Raw genomic sequence first — 20,747 nt, 5'->3', positions numbered from 1 at the left:
TAGCACTTTGTATCCCACTAAAATTCGGTCAGTTTGCATGTGCCTTCCAGGGTGCCCTGGCATATGAGTCACCTCTTAAAGGAGAAATCTTATTTACCATTACACCACTTAAATGCTATAAAGGCAGATAGATGTTTCATTTACAACTGGGTTCTGAATACTGGCCTTGAAGATTTCATTCTGGTTTTAAATTCTTGGATACTTTTGTTTTGAATGTATTGTCAGTGACTGAAATCTTATACAGGGTGGGAAGGGGAAAGAGAGCAGATGAGTCACTACATTACATAGCTTGTGAAAGGCTGGGACAGAATGGCTGCTGCAGAACAATGAATATTGAGAAAGACACAGAGCCTGTGCTGGCAACTTTTGGCAGCTTTAAAGTAATGTGGATATAATATGTCCCCAGCATGAGGCTGCATAACTCAGCCAGAGTACTGCAATGAGAAGTACTGCCAAAGAGTAAGTGCAGAGAAATTCCCAGTATCTCACAGAATAGAGAAGCTATGGAAAGCCATTGTAGAAGATGCTTTGTTGTTGCAAGTACAGGTAGGGTAGAGCTTCCCCACTTATGACAACAGTGTTGTCTCTGCAGTCCTTTGTCAGATAAGGGAGGTAAATCAGCCCTCTGCAGGTAATATTAGGCTATCAACTTGGTGGCTATTGGCTATAAAAAGACTGGAGTGACTGGATCCTAGAGTTGTCTACATTATAAGCCTTACCTGACTGTAGTTGGACAGACACAATCCCACCCAAAACAACTCAGTGCTCCAAGGACATCTTCCAGTATTGCTTCACATATTGCTTAACCTTCCTGAGTTTTTTTGTGGAGAGAACCTTTGGTGTCAGCATAGCAAACAGTATTTGTATTGCTTGTTTGCTTGAGATCTTTGAGCTGGCCTTCCCATAGGTCTTTATGAACAGTGTCAGATACTGAATAATATTTTATAGAACACACTCACACACATGCACACATACACACATGCACATATACACACACACGTGCATGTACAGATAGGTAGATAAAAAGTCAGAGTTTTGTTCTGAATTTGGAGAAAGGGATGTAAATGTGTAGGCACTTGGTTAATAAGGACTTATTGAACCCTTACTAGTCCTTCTTATTATTATTACCTTGGGTAGGTTGCACAGTGATAACACTACATTATATCACATGGACCCAGTGTAAGTCAAGGGTCACAAAAAGCAAGAAGAGCAGCCTCACACTGTGTGTCATACATGCAAAATTAATGAAACTGAAGAGCTGCTTCTTTTTACTTTACATACATGACTACTGATTTCCTGCAGAACTAGTTCCTTATGTGAAACATAATGCTTTCTAACACTGAATATTGTTTGATCATTAGTTACCATTCTAGAGTTCATCATGCTGTATTTTATGTGCTTGTTAATTTACATTAAAGCTCCAATTATGTTATACTCCTAGTTTATTAAAAAAAATAAAAAGAACCACCAACCAGACAAAAACATCCAGTCAAAACAAAACTCCCTGCCCCCAAAAAACCCCAAACAGGAATGTGCAAATTCAATTTATTAGTTATAAAAAAAAATCAACTCAGTGATAGCGGCACCATGGATATTATTTTCTTAGTTGTTGACAACTTGACTGCCAGATTGGACTTCTCTGAAGGTTGTTTCCAAATATTGGTTTTAATCTGTTGCAGAAAAACTAACTAAACTATCATATGTTTCTAGTAATGTATTACTACAGTGATTACTAAAATTAGGGAAATATGGTACCTAAAATTGTTATGCACTCCAAAGCTAAGATGAAGTCTACAGAAGATAATAGGGGTCAAGCCTCCATTAATTTCCTTCCACAATCCACTTAATTTTCTTCATCAGAGTAGACCCTCAACATACTAGAAATAAGGTGGTTATTTTTCATAAAATGGGGTATTATTTTAGATATTTTATTCACCAAAGGGCACAAGGAAAGGCGATAAAGTAAACAACAGTTTCTGAGGAGGAAATTCTACAGAGAACTGACCTTAGAAATAATGAGGTTAGGTAGAGAAACATTTGCAAACGTTCCCATAGTAGACCAAAATATCTGAGCCCCAAGGAGAGGTGTGAGGAGCAAAGGGGACACAGAGGAAGGAAAACACTTAAGCAGGAGAAACAGGCTGTTTGGGAGGTTGTTTTTTTAAAATGGCCTCAATACTATGCTTTAAAGAACAATTTGATCTTTACACAGAGTGAGAAATTACCGTAAGAATACTTTCTTTCTCTTCTTATTCATTTACATCAGCGAAAACACCTACCTTCTCCTCTATTTAGAAATGAATGTCTGGCTTGAGAAGCATGTAACAATGAATTTGTTCTTAAGCCTAGGCAGGGATTTTAATAGATGTTAATAATTTTTATGGCTTTAGTGAAAACTCTTACTGTTTAGATCCCATACAAATAAAAGCGTTTCTATCACCTGTCATAATACCCTATATTGTTGTAGTTTAAGATAAAAGTCCATTAGAATGATTGGCTGACTCACTGCAAAGATTCAGAGGTTGTTTATCTCGATTAATTAAAGAACTATAATTACACCAGTTTGACCTCGAGGACAGCAATTACTCCACAAAAGCTCTCCACAGGAAACCAGACATTAGCCTTGGCTAATTAGCTTGACATTCACAAGCTGCCTGTATCAGAATGCAGATGGTTTGGCAACACCAGGACACAAACAGCACCTACAAATGCTGCATGAACTGCCCCCAGAAAAGCAGCTGCCTGTCAGTGATGGCTAAGAGTGAAATTATTTTCTTGATGGCTTTTATATTTTGCGTTTAGAAAAATCCTTTTTCCCAGAGTCAATTTCCCATGGAGAAAAATGGGAGAAGGGCATGGCAGCCTGGGAGATTGACTCAATTTATTATGGGAAAAAGGAGGGGAGTCTGGTTCTGTAAACTTTTCCTGGTCCTCCTGACAGTGATTAGTCTTCTCATGCCTATTGGCACATTCCTTCCCCTTGTCAAACCCTTGTCTATAAGGTTTATATTTAAAATGCTTTAGGCTCCCTACATATGGTCAAAATACACCAGCATATAAAGCAAAAAATTGTCATTCAATTTACACTAAAACTTGCATCATTTGTGAACAAATTAAAATGGAGTTTTGGGTTGGATTTACACTTCCAACTTCCATAGTTGTTTAAATAAAGATTCTATTAGTCCTACAAAGATGTTTTAACATATGCTCAGTATATAGCTCAAAATAAGCTGTGAGCTCACACTTTTTGAGAAAAGAGAAATTAAAATACTTTTCTTATGTCCTTCTCAAGTCACAGTCAAATTCTAACCTAAGTTTTGATCTTTTTCTTCAACATAGTTTTCTACTGTGTGTTTTCAATGTTATAGGTTTAGAGTCATAGTATAATGAAAGAAAATATTTGGTGTTTGCCAGCATGGCAATCTATTGTGGGCCTAGATGCCGAAATGCCAAACTTCTTTGTATTTTCTCTAGAAACTACAGTATGAGGAGTTTATCTGTTATGAATCAGTGTTTCAGCTAATGTTCAAGTTGTGAATTTGGATAGTGGCCCAATAATCCACATCAGACCAGATGCCTTGGCTCTTCTCTGAAGGCCTGACGATGAGAGATTCACTCCTCTCCATCTTCAGTGCACCCATCACAATTTTGGGGTGGCCATCTGGGGTGGCAACAGATCCTGCCAAATAGAGATTACAGCAGCACAAGGGCTAGTACAGAACAGATATATTCTTACATCATGTCTCAAAATTACACCATGGGGGTATCCTGGTGAGAAGCAAGATAATAGCTACATAAAAATCAGAGAGATGCAGCTACTTTTTGTTTTTAATTGTTCATACTAAGAATGTTTTAAGTAATGTCAGAATATTTTACTATCTCAAATAGAAATTTAAATAAAAAATGTTAAGATGTCTTTTTGTTCTTATAAAGACATCCTTTGCAAATAAAGAAAAGATCCAAAAGGAGGCTGGATCAGATAAATTGAGTTGTTGAAGTGCTAGTAAATGAGTATTCATGGTTGTTGCCAGCAAACATTTCCACCTGCTCTGAACATTACAGTGTTCAGCTTTCAATCAGCTAAACCATTTCTGCTATGCCTTATGGAATTTTCCATAAACTTAATAGAAGAAAGGACTAGATTATGAGACTTTTTTGCGATGTATATAAAATTAAGGACAGGGAAGAAGAAGCCCCCCGTGAACTTAAGTATGTTTGTAGTCCTTTCTTGTAACTAGCTTTTTAGACTCTGCAAAATATGAGATTGATAAGGAATGTTGGCATTTATATTAATAAATGTGCTTCTGATTAGTTTATTTGTCATTCACTTCTTTTCCATTCTCAGCATAAGCAGTGTTTCATTGCCCAACTGAGTAATATTTACATTTGTCAAGTGATGTTTGATTCTTCTTGAATGTAAAAAAAGGGGAAAAAATACATACAAAGGACATTTTTATTGTAGTGAAAAATAACAACTAGCTCTGTGGAACAATGTGCTTATCAAAGATTTGTCAATATGTAAGGAATCATTTTACAGTTAGACTGAATATTCTTCCTTTCACCATTTCCACCATCTACTTTTGCCCCAGATTTGCCCCTCTGCGACACTGAGGAACCTTTAGAAATGTCATTAAATTGTCCATTGTTTTTACATACATTCACAGCATATCTCAAATTTGATGCTTTTGCAGACCCAGAACCTGCAGAAGCACATTTACCTTGCTCCATGTCAAGCTATGGAGCAGTCAAGAATCTGGTCCTTATCTCAGGCCACATCAGTTTTCTGCTGAAATAATTCATCATCACTGAACATGGTTCTGATGGTGTTGTACTGTCAGCACTATCAGAGCTAGCTGGTGTAAACCTGCTTCAGGTTTGTGTCATGATGTTCAAACTAATTTTCTGGTATAGCACATATCAATCTCAAAGAAAGTAATGATTGTAAAATGTTTAAATTTTGATGAAAACCTGTCCTGTTCACAAATCCTCTCAACCTCCCCTTTTAGGGGATAGGAGGGAAAAGATAGAGTAGGCCCTCAAATGCCAAATCGTGCATTCCTCCTAGCATGAATCATTTCAGGAAGGTGAAGGTGTAACAGAAGCTATGGAGCCTCAAGGCTACAAAGGACAATCTTGTATGGATTCCTGATTTTATAGGTAGGACTGCCACCTCTCATACTTCTTTCAGTTGGCCTTCAAATCACATGGTTCATGACATATCCAGAATCATGAATGTCACCACTGCAAACAGGCAGATGCCAATCTAGTGCATGGCACTGAAAATACACAGCTCAGAAAATTATGAGTAACAGTGTGTGCCAACACTGAAAATTAAAATACTCATAAAGGTGCCTTTTCCAGTTTCTGTGTTTTGTCCATGCCATGAAATTTCATAGGGCGGGGCACCACTCAAACTTCCTCTAAGGTCTTAGGGACTGTACTACAATGAAGTGAGAAAAAGATATATATCTACTTTCCCTATACGTGCAGGCATGTCTGTTTTCTAGATGCTCCAGCCCATGAAAAAGAGGAGGGAAAAGACGTTGTTTTGCAAGCCCTTTCAGTCCTTATTCTCAAGAACCTTTGCAAAAAAGGCTATCAAATACAGTGGTGGGGCATGGGGGGCTTAGGAATGGGAGAGAAAAGTTGTATATATCTATTTTTCCCTCATGAAGCATGCTAAATCCCAACAAAGAGGCACTGAGGCCAAACCAGTGACTCTGAGTGTGCCTCCCAAATCAGCCTTTGGAAAGATAGTTTGTTATGTATATGGGATAAAAAATGATATCCTGGAAAAACACAGAATGTAAATATTTAAAGAAAAAGACACAATGAAACAAATGCCTTGTATTCATATTTCCATGGACCAGTGCCATGTATCTCTCAGCCTGTTACCCAGCTAATGTTTACTGTACCAAATGTTTTATAAACAAGTGGATTACTTTCCTCCATGGTTGTGAAAAACATTGATGTATTTGTTCTGGACTTCCTGTCTTTGTTGTTAATTTATGTGTTTCTCACATCCCTCTGACAATTTCTGTCTGTTTACATGTTTTAGATTTCTGATGGAATGTATACATTGCTCTTACCACCACTCAGGATCTGTTGCCCGTTATCCCCAGGAACAAAAAATGTCTCTCAGCCATTTTTAGTGGACATTTGAGAACACAGGCCAGGAGTATCTCAGGTGTCTTTTATGCCCCATGTGCCTTGATACCAGCTCAGAGCACCACCTCTCTTCAAGGAGAAAAGACTGTCAGGTCTCAGCCTCTGTTCAAGTCTCTTGAAAAGTCTTAATCCAAATTATTTGAATGACGGAGAATGAAAACGATAGACTCCTAGTTCTAACTTAGCCTCTCTCACAGCTATATTATACTTCACTTTGTAATATTTGATGGTGAATCATGAGGTCAGAAGCCAGCTAGGGAGCTGTATTTTTGCACATTGTTGTTTTACAAATCTCTGTGTAGTAAACACACCTCTCCTCAGCCTGACAAGCTCAGCCCTCGAAAATATAACCAGCAATTCCACCCATTTTCCCTCATTTCAGGTCTCTGATTGAGGCCTAGTGAGCTTGGTATAAAGCAAAAGCATTCTTCTGTATGGTTTCAACTTTCCCCAGAGAGTTATCAGAAAATAGCAAGCACAGACAGAAATAAAGTGCAAGACTGACAAGAACAACAGACTCATCAAACACCACAAACTTTTGGCTCTAGGAATGTGCATGGAAGGAAGTTGGTCAAGAGCAGTCATTTCCATCCCCATCACCCTTGCCCACACATTTCTTATGCAGTTGCATGTGTACAGCACTTACATGGATGTTCGATCACTTTCACTCACAGGCGTGGCTGGATAACTCATGATGGAACAGAGTCCCAGCTAGTCCATAGGATGCCAGGAACGCATTCCTTAACCCTGGGAAAAGCAATGAAGCTGTTGCTTTAAACCATAGCAGCAATCTCTTTCAGTGCTAGACCATGGGCAAAAGCTCATTTCATATGTGAGGACAAGCAGTGAGCTGTGTCTAAATATTCTGAAAATGTATTCATTAACTTGAAAAGAAAAACTGTAGCTCAGTTTACACAACGTGATAAATGGTTGGTTGTCACATTACCTAGGCTGAAAAAGTCTGGATCTCTTCCTGAGAACTAAAGCAATGGGAAAAATGTCAAAATTTTAATGTTTCAAGTATAAAAACAAAGTCAAAACCTTCTCACAGATTGTGGTTGGGAAGAATATTAACTGGTGGTGCTCAGCTACTTTTAAGTGCTTAGTACCAAACTTCCATTAACTTCAATGACATGACTGTTTCCTGTGGGAATTAGAATCCTGAAATTTTTTTTTTTTTGGCCAATATTTCTTCTAGCTTTTGGTTTAGGTTTTTTTGCTGCTCCCAACCAGAAATGACTGGGAGTATTTCTGCAACTTTAGTAAAAATCAAAAGTTGAAAATGATTGACAAGTCTCAGTGATATGTCAGGGCCTAGTTCCCATTGCTTTTCAGAGCAAACAGCAGTCCACATGCCTCTGTTGATTTTTCATGCTCAGCCTATGCTGTTGCTTTTTTATTAGATAGATGAGAATCATGGAGGAAACCATCCTGTTCAGACAACATCAAGTTCAAAGGCCAGGACTATCTGATTAAGGCTTTCCTTTCTTCTGTTTTTCTTTGATCCCATTTTGCATGCCTTCTGTCATTAAAAATTACAGCAGCACAGATTCTTTTTTGGAAAACGTCTGAATGTAAGGTCAACTCTTACTCTGCACTCCAGAGTGGTGGAAAAAATCTTAGTGATCACTGAATGTAGCAGTTTTAGAGCAGATTCATCATCACAGCATTTAGCAGGAAAAGGTTTCCTTTCAGTGTGACATCCATCTTCTAAATAATCTACTTTTTATGTCCATCACAGGTGTGACACAAGTGGGTACAAATCATTGCAAGAGAGATCTGCAATGGTGTAGTTGGGGATGCACTAGCATGGATTGTTGGTGAGGTGGTGGTGGAAATTCTCAGTCCTAAAGGGTTTTAAAAATGAGTTTGTCTGAGGCCAGTGAAGAATATAATTTTGTGAGCTACATAAGTCTTTCCAGCCATCTCTTCCTATTAGTGAGATTTTCAGAAATAAGCCAAGTGGTCTGTCCAACTATGCAAGGAAGGACCCAGGACCTCTGAGGGAGGATAAGCAATCTCTAATCACCAGACAACAAATCCTGCCAGCCTCATGCCATCTTCCAGCATCTTCCAGAATCTTCAGGGCCCAGCTCCCAGTGCTGCTGGAGCAGACACAGAAGCCAGACTGCTGCAGTTTGTGCAGAGGGCCCAAGGATCTGCACCCTGCACTGCCCACATGTGTCCACAGCACCACTGCTGGAGTTCTAACTGGGTCCAGACCCAGCAACGTCCCTGTCTTAACAGTAATGCATGTATTTTGTGCATTTAAGGAACAAAAATATACTTTCAGTCTAGACAGGGCCCACAGCTTCCTAACATACTCCTCTCATGTTAGGTCTGGACTCACTCCTAAGAGGAAGAGTGTGTGGAGACTGCAGTTTCCTATCTCAGTCCAAGCACGTGTACACAAACATGTTCAAAGGAAGTTTGCAGATGGACTATTAGACTAACCCTGAATCCAAGCCTATGGCATTGGAACCCTAGGCAAGAAAATTGCTGAGAGGTTGCAAGTGGAGTGTGTTTATGTGGTAGGAAGGGACTCATTGTGTGCTTCTGCACAGATATACAGGCTATGTCCTGAGAACACAAGTGTTGCCATCTTCATTATAAAACAGTCCCAGGAATATAAAAGTTGTTCAAAAAGTAGATAGGCAATGTCTGGTCAAAGTGCTGTCCGGAGGAACGGCAGGTGTTTGTTCTTATGGGACCTCTTCATGTCTCAGGGCATCTGAATATTTAAAGAGATAATTTGTATGTGAGGGGGTAAAGAAGGGTCAGGGCCACATTGTTCTTTGCTCTCTTTGTTTGTTAGAACAAAGCAAGGAGTCAAATTTGAATTCACAGTGGAGGGACAGCCAAACTTCGCACTTGGGAACCTGTTTGCATTTGTAACTAGCATAGTGTTAATTAAGTTAAAATGGATTCACAAGCATAGTTTCAGTGTTGGTTTATTTTTCTCTAAAACTTTTTTCAAGGACAGGAGGGAAAGACAGTCCTTTTGTGTGTGCATGTGACAATTTAAGCACAGTTACTTAATACTCCAATCTTCTCTGTGTACATGGGCAAATCATAAAAAGACAATTTGCAGAATATTATTATAGTTCTCATAGTAACCATACTTTGGTCTTGATTTTTCACAAGAAATTGTAGAAGGGGAAAAATATGATAGTTATAATGTCAGTTCTATTTGGGGTTTAGTTAATTTAAAATGTGTGATTCCTATGAACAATAGCTCCAAATAGCAACTGAGATTAAATTACATGTTATCTCATTTGTATTCAGCACCACTACTACAGCTTTCAATTGCATCTTCCCATGTAAACTGCCTATGTGAACAAAGCATTTTACAGTCTCTGTATTTGTGGGTCAATCTGTATCAAGTCAGTTCGGTGATTCACACACAGAACAGATTTTCTGCTTTGTTCTTTGCTACCAGACTGTTGCTTGCAAGGCCAAGAGATACAGGCAGCACATTTGACTTCAATCTAGGAAATTTCCTAGACACAATAAACTCATTTCCATTTTAAAGTCATTTTCCAAAGTAGAGCTGAACCTGATTAAAAAAAACCCCAAATATATAGTTACTGAAAAAGAAGGAGGAGGAGGGCTATGTAGCATCACAGGACTTGTACTGCTCTGAAGTGTTTGGAACAAAAGCCAAGGCTCACACAGCAGGTCAGAAAGGCAAGGTCTGGAGCCATTGTCCTGCCTGTCACTAAAGCTGCAGGACCTGGCCTGTGGGAAAGGACAATGGCTTCTGCCCCTTGCTGAGTCTCCAAGTCAAGTGGAGAAGGGATGTCCCCATGCTTAATCAGGAGAGTAAGTCCCCTGTGCCATGAAAGCAAAGACCAAGAGCAGGGATTGTGACCATTTGCTATTTCTACAGTAAGGACCTGGCCTCTGGGAGCAGCAGTGTCTTCCTAGACTGAAGGGGCTGAGGAATGGGTGGGAATGACCAGCTGTACCCTGCTACTCCCAGGCTCACTGTCTGCTGAAGTTTAGTACAAAATACAGAGCAAAAACTGTCTGGAAAAATGTTGAATACAGTTATCTGTAATCACAATTGTGGAAGTGCGACTACTGCAGCCATTATGATTTTGAAAGCTTTAAAATGCTTTGGGCCATATTATTTGGTACGTTTCATTATTTACACTCCTTTCATTATGCCAGTTGTGTCTTAATCTATCACCTGGTGATGTTTTCTTGCATGACAGAATCTGACCACTAAGATTTTCTTTGTGCCTATTATTAGAGCTTTGAAGTTCTGAATTAAATGAACTCTTTTTTTTCCTAGTGGATCTCTTTTGGTTGTTTTTTGTTTGTTTGTTTTTGTTTTGTTTACTTATTTCAGTCCAAGTGAATGTAACTGAAAAATTAAACTTTGCTTGACTTGGAGCAAAGAAGACAGGAGAAATGAGATCTCATGTAACCTTTATTTCTCTGTGAAAACAAGGCAATATTTCTTCCTATGATTTCAAAGATTGCCTAAAATTTGAAGAAATCTTGTGTTGCAACAATCTTTGTCAAATAAAGGATGTTCTTTGGTCTCCAAATAGAATATGCAGCTATGATTTTTCAAAGTTGGAGGCAGGCCCCCACAAACTGCTAAATGTGATGGTATCAAGCACTATGACTCTGCTGTCAGTTTCTGTGTTTACTCATAGTTTGCCCTAAATTTGGCATTAAACCACTTTTCTTTTATATTGCCTATTTGTAGAAGTGAAAACCACCTCCTTGGTGATAAGACCCCCTGTTGAGGATTGTGTGGAAATAAAAAGGTTGAATGGAAGGCTAGAAATTAATCTTGCTTCTAAGGCTGGGGTTTGGGAGTGAAGGTTTTTGAATTTTGTATGAGTTTCAAATACAAACTGATGGAGTTCATATGGTAGCAAGCACTGCTGAATCAGTAGCAACTCAGATATAAAAATAACCCTTTAAGTTTTGGATCTTCAACCTTATGGGAACATGAGACACAAGTAATATTATGAAAGACAGTGTGATTTGCTGTGGGTTCAGAAAGATTTCCAGTAACCTGTCTGTGCTCTGTTGTGTGTCTCTTGAGAAATTTCAGGGGCTGAGACCTGAGCATGGTTCTTGCCCCACTTGTCTAATGGAGAGGTGCCAATAATGTGAAAAATGTCTTTTTAGATTATTTATGTAAAAGTGTATTGAGAGACTAGGGAAATCAATGAAGACCAGCACATCTCTCTGTGGCTAACTCAAGATTTATGACATTTTCACTGAATGAAACACTTCTGAAAGCCAGTTTTACTTGGCACCCTACAAAAACGTTCAGTTTAGCCATTCTGCATTTGCAGGCTGCATCTAGTGCTGGGGTTCTTCTATACCTTAACTCTTAATGTGGTTGATGTCGTCAATCCAGTCTGAAAATAGGCAAAGGTGTTTGTAGAGGAAAGCAGAACCATTTGAGCAAATTCTTAGGATCTGTCACCATTCTGTACTTTTCACGTAATTAACTTTTTTTTGCAAGCAGTTTCTCCAGAAGCAATGTTTCAGCGATAAACTCTGTTCCCAGGTAGCATATAGGCACAATGACTAATGTGTGAAGAAGTTATTTAATTCATTCAATTGCTTGCACTTGGTAAAGCAGCACCAGAAAGGTAGTGCATAGGAGGAAGACAGAGGAAAATCACGCAGATGTTGATTTCAAAGAGAAGTTACTAGAATTATTCTGATTTGACCTGGGCTTTTTTCTCATTGACTGCCTATGGAATTAAGGGTGGAAGGCCAGATTTTTTAATGAGGTTTCCGCCTTTGGCTGGTGTGAATACCCAGCAAGAGAAGAATACGAAAACCTGCATGCTGCCTCAGCCAATATGGAAAGTTCCTGTTAACCCTAAAGACAATCTGTATTGTAATCTGTATCTGTTTTCCCTGTTGTAGCTTAACATCAAGATTGAAAAAAGGGGCAGTGGAGATGCAGTAAAACCCAAATTAAGCCTGTTTGCAATCATGCTTAAGCATCTTTGACAAAACAGAGGTAGATTCATGATCTTGCATCTTTCATCTACGTCTCATACATTCCATAGCCTAGTAAGAAGGCAAGCTGACAACTGGGCTTCAAAAATTATTATTTTAGTTTTGCAGAAGCTGACCACTGACTTGGAAGTTGAAAGGTACATTTGAAAGAAACAAGGAAAACCAAAGTATCCTGTGATAGCCATTTCCCCAAAACTTTTCTGAGACAAGAAAGATGGTTTTGAAATCACCTCCATCATGTATTTCCATCAAAAGCCTGAGTGCTGACAGGATGTTGGGGCCTCTAATGACACCATTTGGTCACTGATTATTTGTGGGTTTGGGCTTAGTGGGTGGCATCAAGCTCTTTGGGAACTTTTTCATCTTCTTGTTGCTTTTGGCTGTTTTCTTTTTTTTTTTTTCTTTTCTTCTTTCTTTTTTTTTTTTCTCCTGTCCCCTGGAGTGGCCAGGAAAGGGTGGTGGTGGGAGGACACAGCATTCACAGCTAGCCTGAGACACAAGCCAGTTTATTTACTTAAACAACAAACATCCAGCTTGCCAGGAGAGCAGTGACAGAGGGCAGTTCCTGAATGGGATGAGACAGTATGTCTTCTAAAGCGCCCACCCACGTTGCGTGAAAGGGTTTAGCGGTGCTGACTCCTTGTGAGGAAATAATAGCTTGTGTGTTCAGAAACGTCACAGGCAACCCAGCAATGTGTGTGATGTGAGGATCTCACAAGCTGTCTGAAAATGACCAGAGGCAAAACTCTGCTTATTTTCCCTTTATTTCCTTCACAGCTCTGCATACCCCTCCCCCAGCCCTCTTTTTGAGGCTGTCATTCTTCTCATCATCCTGCATGCAGCAGGCATTAAGAAACAAAGCACATTCTCCATCAGATGGACAGAGAAGGGGGTTATATAAACAAACAGAACAGCAAAAACATTTCTGGGAGCAACATCAAACCTGACCTTTTGTTTTATGGCAAAAAGTAACAAAGATGTTCTTGGGAAAACAGCTTAGCTGAGAGAGAAAAAACACGAACCCTTGAACTGTTGTGCCTGTGAGGAGCTGACCAAGCAGTGATTTGCTTTCTTACCAGGGCTCTGAACTCTGCTGGACTATAAAAATGTACATGGTCGTTGTCATTCCATAAAGCTTGGAAACCTCAGAACTCAGCTGAAATGAAGAAAAACAAACCTTTTGCTATCTGTTGTTTTTTCTAGCAGTCCTGGAGTTGGATTTTTGCTGACAACTCCTCAGCATGGCAATATGTGACACCAGTGATCTGTGATCACTGCTGCTCTCCTGCTGTTTTCCCAGATTGAGGCAAAGGTGTTGACTTTGACCTACAAGGCCCTTAATGGCTTTGGACTTTCCTACTAGATTTTCTCTCTCTGAAAGCTGTGACCAACAGAGGGGCCCCAGATGTTTAAAAGAGAGCTCTGAGCCAGGTTTCTCTTTAAGTATGCCTTGTGGATGGTATAAACTCTTCCATACGCACTCCAAAATATTCTCATGTGAAAAATTTGCATCAGAGCAAGTACTTTCCTCTGTCTCTTGTCAAAAGTCTAATGCACTCTTGAAAGACTAACAGGGAATCCCAAGATTTCATCCTTGGTCTTCTAAACGCCAGCTCAGAAACCCTCTTATAGGGTTTTTTTAAATTCTTGGACACTGGTAATGCAGTACCACTTTCCTTCAGTTTTCATGGCATTTGAGAAGTTCCTTATTTCAGTTAAAAGGAATAAAATTAATTTAATCTTAATTCAGGTGCTTAAATTTTTTTTTCAACATTTATTATCTAATTAATGAGTACTTATCACTTAATACTCCTGCATCTAGGCTTCAGTTAATATGAACTATTAGACTTCATCAACAGTCAGTGATGAGGATTTTTTTAAGATACCTAGACACTGCTATGGGATTGGAGGACCCATGCTTTAGAACTTCCCTTCCTCTTCACTGATTAGACAAAGTCAGTGAATACTCATATGCATCTGAAACTCAGTTACCTAAACACACTTAAATAGGCAAATGTCGTATGGTGGTCACATCAAAACTGGATTTTTTTAATACCCTTTTAACTAAAATTACAGTTCTGTAATGCATAATCTTTCCTGAGCTGATTATGACTTACTGGCACTGAGTTCTTTTCCTCTACAACTCTGGTTAGCTCTACCCACATGGCATCTAGATAGCTTTCTGGATTTGGACTTTACTATCCTAAATTACAGTTTATCTAATCCACTCTTGCCTGGCTACCCTTAGCATTATACAAAATCATATGCAGACATCCCCTTTTAAAAAACTAAAGCTCATCCTCAAAATATACACAGAAGCAGCACCCATTCGCACTCCACCTTTTTAGGGGACTGGTGAAATCATGTTCTAAAGTAGTCTAAGAGTACACCTCACGTGACATTTCTGAGAAGGGCACTTCTCTTCCTGCTTTTCCCACAAAACACTGTAGCAAGCTTGTAAATACTTGGTACATCCGCAACAAGCTTCACAGATAATTCATGCAACATTCACAGTTTAATGGGGGAAGAATGATGCATTTGGCTAGATTTCTGTGCCTATGCACGTCTGCAGTTGTGGACCTGCGTCCTTACATGTGAGAATGACAACTCTGAACAAATTAGATTAAATTATTTAAATAAATAGGAAAGTTAATCTCTAGAACTAGGCACAGACAGAGCTGATTTTCTGCACTCTGACCAGGCCATCAAATCACATAAATATATTATAATTTGTGAAATGTGCTTGTCACATCCACAGAAATCTCTGGCTGAATTAAACTGGTCAAAAAAGTACTCTGGTTCTTCCGTCTAGCTCTTCCAGAAGACAACTCGAAATTGTCCTTCCTTTCCATGTAGACCATAAGAGGAATCTTGTCTCTTCTGGTAAAATTGAGGTTTATCAGCAGACTGAATCTCACTTGGCCACGTCACTGAATACCATTTCATAAATTGTTACCTGTGCTGGAGCTTATAGCTCATGCCTGGTTTTACCATCAATCAACTTTCCTGTTCTGTAGTCTCTGTGCTGGTCATATGCACAACAAAACTGTCTAAGAGGTGTAACCCTGCATTCCTCCCTACAGACACCCCTATGTATTGAGAGATGCAATCTTAACTAATAGGCAATTTTGAATTTGTGCTTCCTCTGTTGCTGTTTGTTGTGTGTGGATACAGACTCACACAGCACCACTGAAGCACCAAGATATTGCTAAATGAAGTTTGAAAAAAAGGGCAAGGACATTTATAAATATTGCTACATTGTTTGGGGTCTCTGAAAATATTTGCCCTGCCATTACACCATGCAGACAGTCATATGCTTAATGGTCATATGCTTGAACTTGGACTACAGTAAATATGTACTTCAGTGTTTTGTTAATAAACTATATCACAGCCAATCCCTGGTGTAATTTTAATTGGAGAATCACACTGTCCCTGAAAAACTAAGAAGGAGAGGCTAGTCCACGTTTTTAAACAGACCTTTCTACTACACTGTACTGCACCCAAGGGAGAAGAAACAGTCCCATAATGACCAAAACTGAACAATTACCTTTGGGCATATGTTTTAATTAGCAAATTATGGCTCATTTCAAAGTGACCAGTAGGAATTGTTTTTGCTCACAAGCCTCAAGTGAATAACAAACCTCTAAGCTCACACCATCAGTGACACATGCTTTTGTTGTGCCAAGAGTATTGGCCCTTCATCAACACCTGTCCTTCAGGAGGAAAGAGGTAGGAAGCCTGTGTGAGTTCGTGGGCATGGGTGTTTGGTCAAAGGTTGTACTTGATGACCTTGGAGGTTTTTTCTAACCATAGAAATGATTCTATAGTTCTCAAAATCTGTTTGCAGTTCATTAAACATCTGCCTTCTGCCCACACCAACCAGGAGGGACAGAGCTTTATGAAAAATGTTTTGTGAACTAGCGTTTGTCTCCAAAGTTTCTCTGAATGTTTTTTGGTACAGCTCCACAGTGGATCTCTGTGTTTCATCTCAGTTTGTGAGATAATATTTTACCTAAATATTATTATTATCAGCCCAAATTACCCAAACCACATAACTTGTTTTGGAGCTAGCATGGAAAATCTTGACTTCAAAACAGTAGAGTAGATACAGACATAAATGATGAACAGCTCCCCCACATAGTAAGGATGTTCCTAATACCTTAATCCTAAAATATATAGAAGAAAATGAAGCAACATTGTAATAATATATACAAACTGTCACTCAAGCATGTGAATATATGAATGTAATTATGACCTGCCAGCTCTCATTCTGAATATTTTAGTGTGGTGGGAAGTCTGCTGAAATCTTTGTGGAATGCAGATACATTCCAGTCATCCAAGTAGCTCCAGGACAGTCCAAGAGTTGTGATTTCAAATAAATTCATGTAGTCCCTGAGTTTCAGAACTGAAGGATATGTCTGACATCTGAATAATCTGAAATTTGTTTACGAAAAAGCTGACTCATCTGAGATTACCAGAATCCTGTATTTGGACTATCTCTATTATGGATTTACAGTGTTATCAAATTCAGATTCTTGAATTCAGAGATACAATCCACTCATAGCAACTATTTGCCAGAAGAGAAAGAGGCAGTTTTCTGCTGAGAGATGTACCACTGGTATTGATTTTGCAACTGGATTGCAAGTTTTAGGCAGACTCTGGCTATCATTGGCTTCACAACAATTCTGAGACCAATCATTATACATATGAAAATTCTCCAAACAGGGGACCACAGTATTGTAAGTGATGCAGGATTTTTTTTTTTTTTCTGGGGAATTATTACATCAACAGAATAAATAAATTCTAATAATATAGTCCCATAGTCTAAAAATCATTAAATCTAAATAATCTAGAAATAAGTACAGTTAGAGAGAGAGGAACTGTGTTTTATTACTTTGGAGTTAGTTTTGATAATGTTTCCTTTGCAAAAATGAGCTGGAATTCATGTTGAACACGTTGAGTTGTTTTAGCCATACAGAGAAAAGCAAAAGTTCTAATTGACATCCTAAATAAAAAATTGAGAAGTTTGGTTTCACATTTTGAAGTGACATGCTGTTTAGAAATGTATCCATTTTTATTTTCCAATACAGAAAAATCTCTGAATGAAACTCTGCATTGTAGGGTCAAACAAAATGCCTCACTCATTCTCTCCAACAACTGTTTTACAACTTCCTGGTTTGTCTGTGGTTGAAAATACAACCCATCCTTCATGTAAAGTTTAGGGTATTTTAATGAAATCTGAAATTGTTCTCAGGGACACATCCTTCCACAGCACTGCAGCAGTGATGAATGCAAGGCACAGCAGGATGACAATGAACCTCTGGCTGCACTCTAGGAAAGAGACAAGAGCCTGTGGTACCCAATCCAGGGCAGATGCCCTTTCAATTGGAGAAAGCAGGGCAACTGATGAACTTGGGCTACATGAAGAGTAAATATGTTCCGTCTCCCCTGTATTTCTAATTTATTGACCTGTAGATGAGGAGAACAGAATTGAGACTAAAAGAATTTACATTATTTTTATTTTCTGGTGAAACAAACACAAGAAATTCAATAGGCTGTGTTTTAATTTGTCATAGTATTCATGAGATAAATAAATATCACGGACATTAATCACCACTTGGAGCTGCAAAACACTCGTCTGATTCTGGAAGGTCAGATAGTCCTCTTTTATATTGCTAATTTACTGCAAAACCATTTACAGGTTTAATAAGTGGGACTTCTGTCTACATCTCAGTTTAAAAGTACTATAATAGGCAATGCCTCCCCTTACAAACTGCTTTAAAAAATTATCTCTTATGCATCCTGTCTAATAGACACAATAACAGAAGCCTGTGAAAAATGTGACAAAATTGTACACAAGAAAGACCCACCACAACAGAGCATATTGAACATCTGCTAAACCTATAGAAGTCACACTGTTTCCTGCACTGGCTGTTTGAGCATCTGATCTTATTGAAGCCAGGATGATTTGGGACAGCTTAGAGAGGAACAATTGACTGAAGAGACCTTTATATGGAAAACCAATATTCAGTTAAATTTTATGACTTCACAACTATTAAACTAGAGAAATTTTAACAGAGAAAATTTCCTTTGAGATTTCTTTATGAAGTGAGTACACTGAGTTCCCCATTTCTTCACAGATTAGGCTCTGTTCTAAGAAGCTCTCTCATCTTTCATCTACTGGAAAAAAAAAAAAAAGCATGGCCTGGGTTTAGCAGTAGAAGCCCCTCATCATGAATGAACTTCACCTACCTAGAAAGAGGAGCAAGAATTGTCAGCAATTCTACTGTTAATGTTGTGATGGATATTAGAGAAGCCTGTTGGAGGTAACCAGAGTTTCTTCTCTAGCTAATAATTACATTATCAGGAATGCCTTCCCTATTGGCCACGACATGTGCCATCAAGAAGTTTCCCTTTACCTAAGTGTTATTCCAATAGCAGCATAGAAAGAGCAGCTAATGACTACCATGTCACCTAAAGTCTTGTCCTGAATAGCACACAATTGTTCAGTGGTGAAGGATCTTTCACCAGGAACAAAAAGAGGAGAAGATATGGCCTATCAAAACACACTGTCACATATATGCATGTGTTCTTGTGACTCATCCCTCTGCAGAAAGGTTACAATCCATGGCAGGGCTTTATTCAGTGACCCAGGGACAATCCAGCAGTTAAATCTGCACAATACCATGTGCATAGTAGCACTCATTCAGCTTTTCTGATGCAGCCACTCTAGACCTAGAGTGCATAGAGGGAGAAGCAGATACCAAAATATGTAGACTTCAAAAGTACCTTTATATGACATTCCAAAGTCATAATAAAATCCAATGTAATCCTCCTTGCCAGGACTTTTCTGCCCGACCATCATTCATGGTCTTTATTATCTATTCTTGTAAACCTGGAGAATTATGTTTCGTCTCTTGTTACATGTTAAATGTCATTTCTAAAATGCTGATGTATGTCAGGACGCAACCAGGACACCATCTAATGAGAAACTACGGTGTAAAATTTTATTATATATTCAAAATATATCTGAATTGAGAACAAGGTTATTATGTGTCTACAAACATAAGTGTATTCTGAACTACCGTGTTCCAATGTCACTGATAGTTCTTACTGCTGTCCTTTCCTGACACCAAAAGCTTTGGCCTGATTATATGTCCTTTATGCTTCACTCTGTTCCTTTGGTTTTTTCCCTGATTCAAGGAAAAGTTATATTAATTAGATCAAGTCAAGTTCAATGCAGAGGACATGAGTGAACCCAACAAAGTGAAGACCCTTTTCATAATATTTTAATACCCTAAAGCTTCACGCTTTGTAAATTGTGTCATTTTAGGATTTATTCTCATTTTTTCCAGTGTTTGGACTTGATAGCAAAAGCTAATTGTCTCAAAAGAAAAAAGCTTCTTGAAAAAATAGCATCTTGAAAGGCAACAATTGCTCCCTATGTGGTAGTGCATTCCCACAAGTACAAATTTATGTCAGTGCACCAAACAGACTGCTGGGGATAGCGGGAGTGCAGCTAGAAACACACCTTGGGATAAATGCCATTTATCTGTTTTGAAGATAAATGCCATTATTCTGTCTTGAAACACCATGCAGAGTCTTGTCTTGACAAGATTGCAGAAAAATGGCAGGTCCATTGGCACTCTTATTTTTTTTTTTCCAGATCACACACGTATTTAGAGTAACACCATAGCAAACATATGAAAAAGCCATGATCTTACTTCCTTTTCATGGCATTTGAAGTTCTGTGCTCTACCAGCAAAGTGGAAATCTCAGACCAATCCAGCTATCCACCTGCAATGCTGTGGCTGTGTGGGAGCAGTGGCAGCTACAGAATCTTTCCTGTCCACTGAGCCTGCAGTTGCAGCCCATGTCAGTTTAAATTTTGAAGGTAATAGGTACTGCCATGGTTATTGTGCTTGGTGTGTCTAAAAGGGAAAAGGCATTTCCTTGGGGGACAGCAGCACAGACAACCTGGGGCTGCTGCAGTGTCATCTCACTTTTATAAATGGGGAGAAGCTGCTTTATTTGGATCATTTATGACTTCATTCTTCCCAGAATTTTATTTTCAGACTCTTTGTTGTGACAGCCTTTAAAAGGGAGTATGAGTTTTACAGCTTAACAGAGTGCTGGAAACATGAATGGTGCCACAAATATAAGAGAGGTATATTGTCCCTGCAGCTTATTATTAAATCAAAGGTACTATTACAGCAGTAGTGAATAGATGAGTTCCAAGGATTAGCAGTCCAGCTCTTTCTTCAGTGTTGTTATCTAGGGGCTCAACACGTATTTGATGAGCAAATATTTTATCCAGCAATATTTCTTTAATCAGACTAAAATAATTGTCACACTTCCAAAATCTTATGGATCAATACTGAACTTTTAAAATAAGTGATGGGAGAAAGGCAAATGTATAAGAATTGCAGCACCACTATGGCCAGGTGCATGAGAATATTTATTACTTATAACAGCTGAAAATAATAGTGAATATGCAAGTTGTGTACATGAATAGTACTGTATCTACTTGGTAATAAAAACCAAAGAGCATTATAAATGACCGGATAGCCTCAGAG

The 20,747-nt window shown here is 38.7% G+C and overlaps 1 protein-coding gene across 1 annotated transcript in view; it reads left to right on the top strand.

Moving 5' to 3' along the window:
- The window catches only part of ERCC6L2 (ERCC excision repair 6 like 2), a 112,290-nt gene extending 98,799 nt beyond the window's left edge, over positions 1 to 13,491 (top strand). Inside the window, exon 18 of the mRNA XM_068176801.1 lies at positions 13,375 to 13,491. Coding sequence (XP_068032902.1) covers positions 13,375 to 13,476 — 102 coding nt within the window. The 3' untranslated portion in view covers positions 13,477 to 13,491. The remainder of the gene's footprint in view (positions 1 to 13,374) is intronic.
- Positions 13,492 to 20,747: the final 7,256 nt, after the last annotated feature.

Source organism: Anomalospiza imberbis, chromosome Z, assembly GCF_031753505.1.
Source record: "Anomalospiza imberbis isolate Cuckoo-Finch-1a 21T00152 chromosome Z, ASM3175350v1, whole genome shotgun sequence".
NCBI classification, from domain to species: Eukaryota; Metazoa; Chordata; class Aves; order Passeriformes; family Viduidae; genus Anomalospiza; species Anomalospiza imberbis.
Note: the sequence above shows the minus strand (reverse complement) of the source record. Positions and strands in the feature narration are given on the sequence as shown.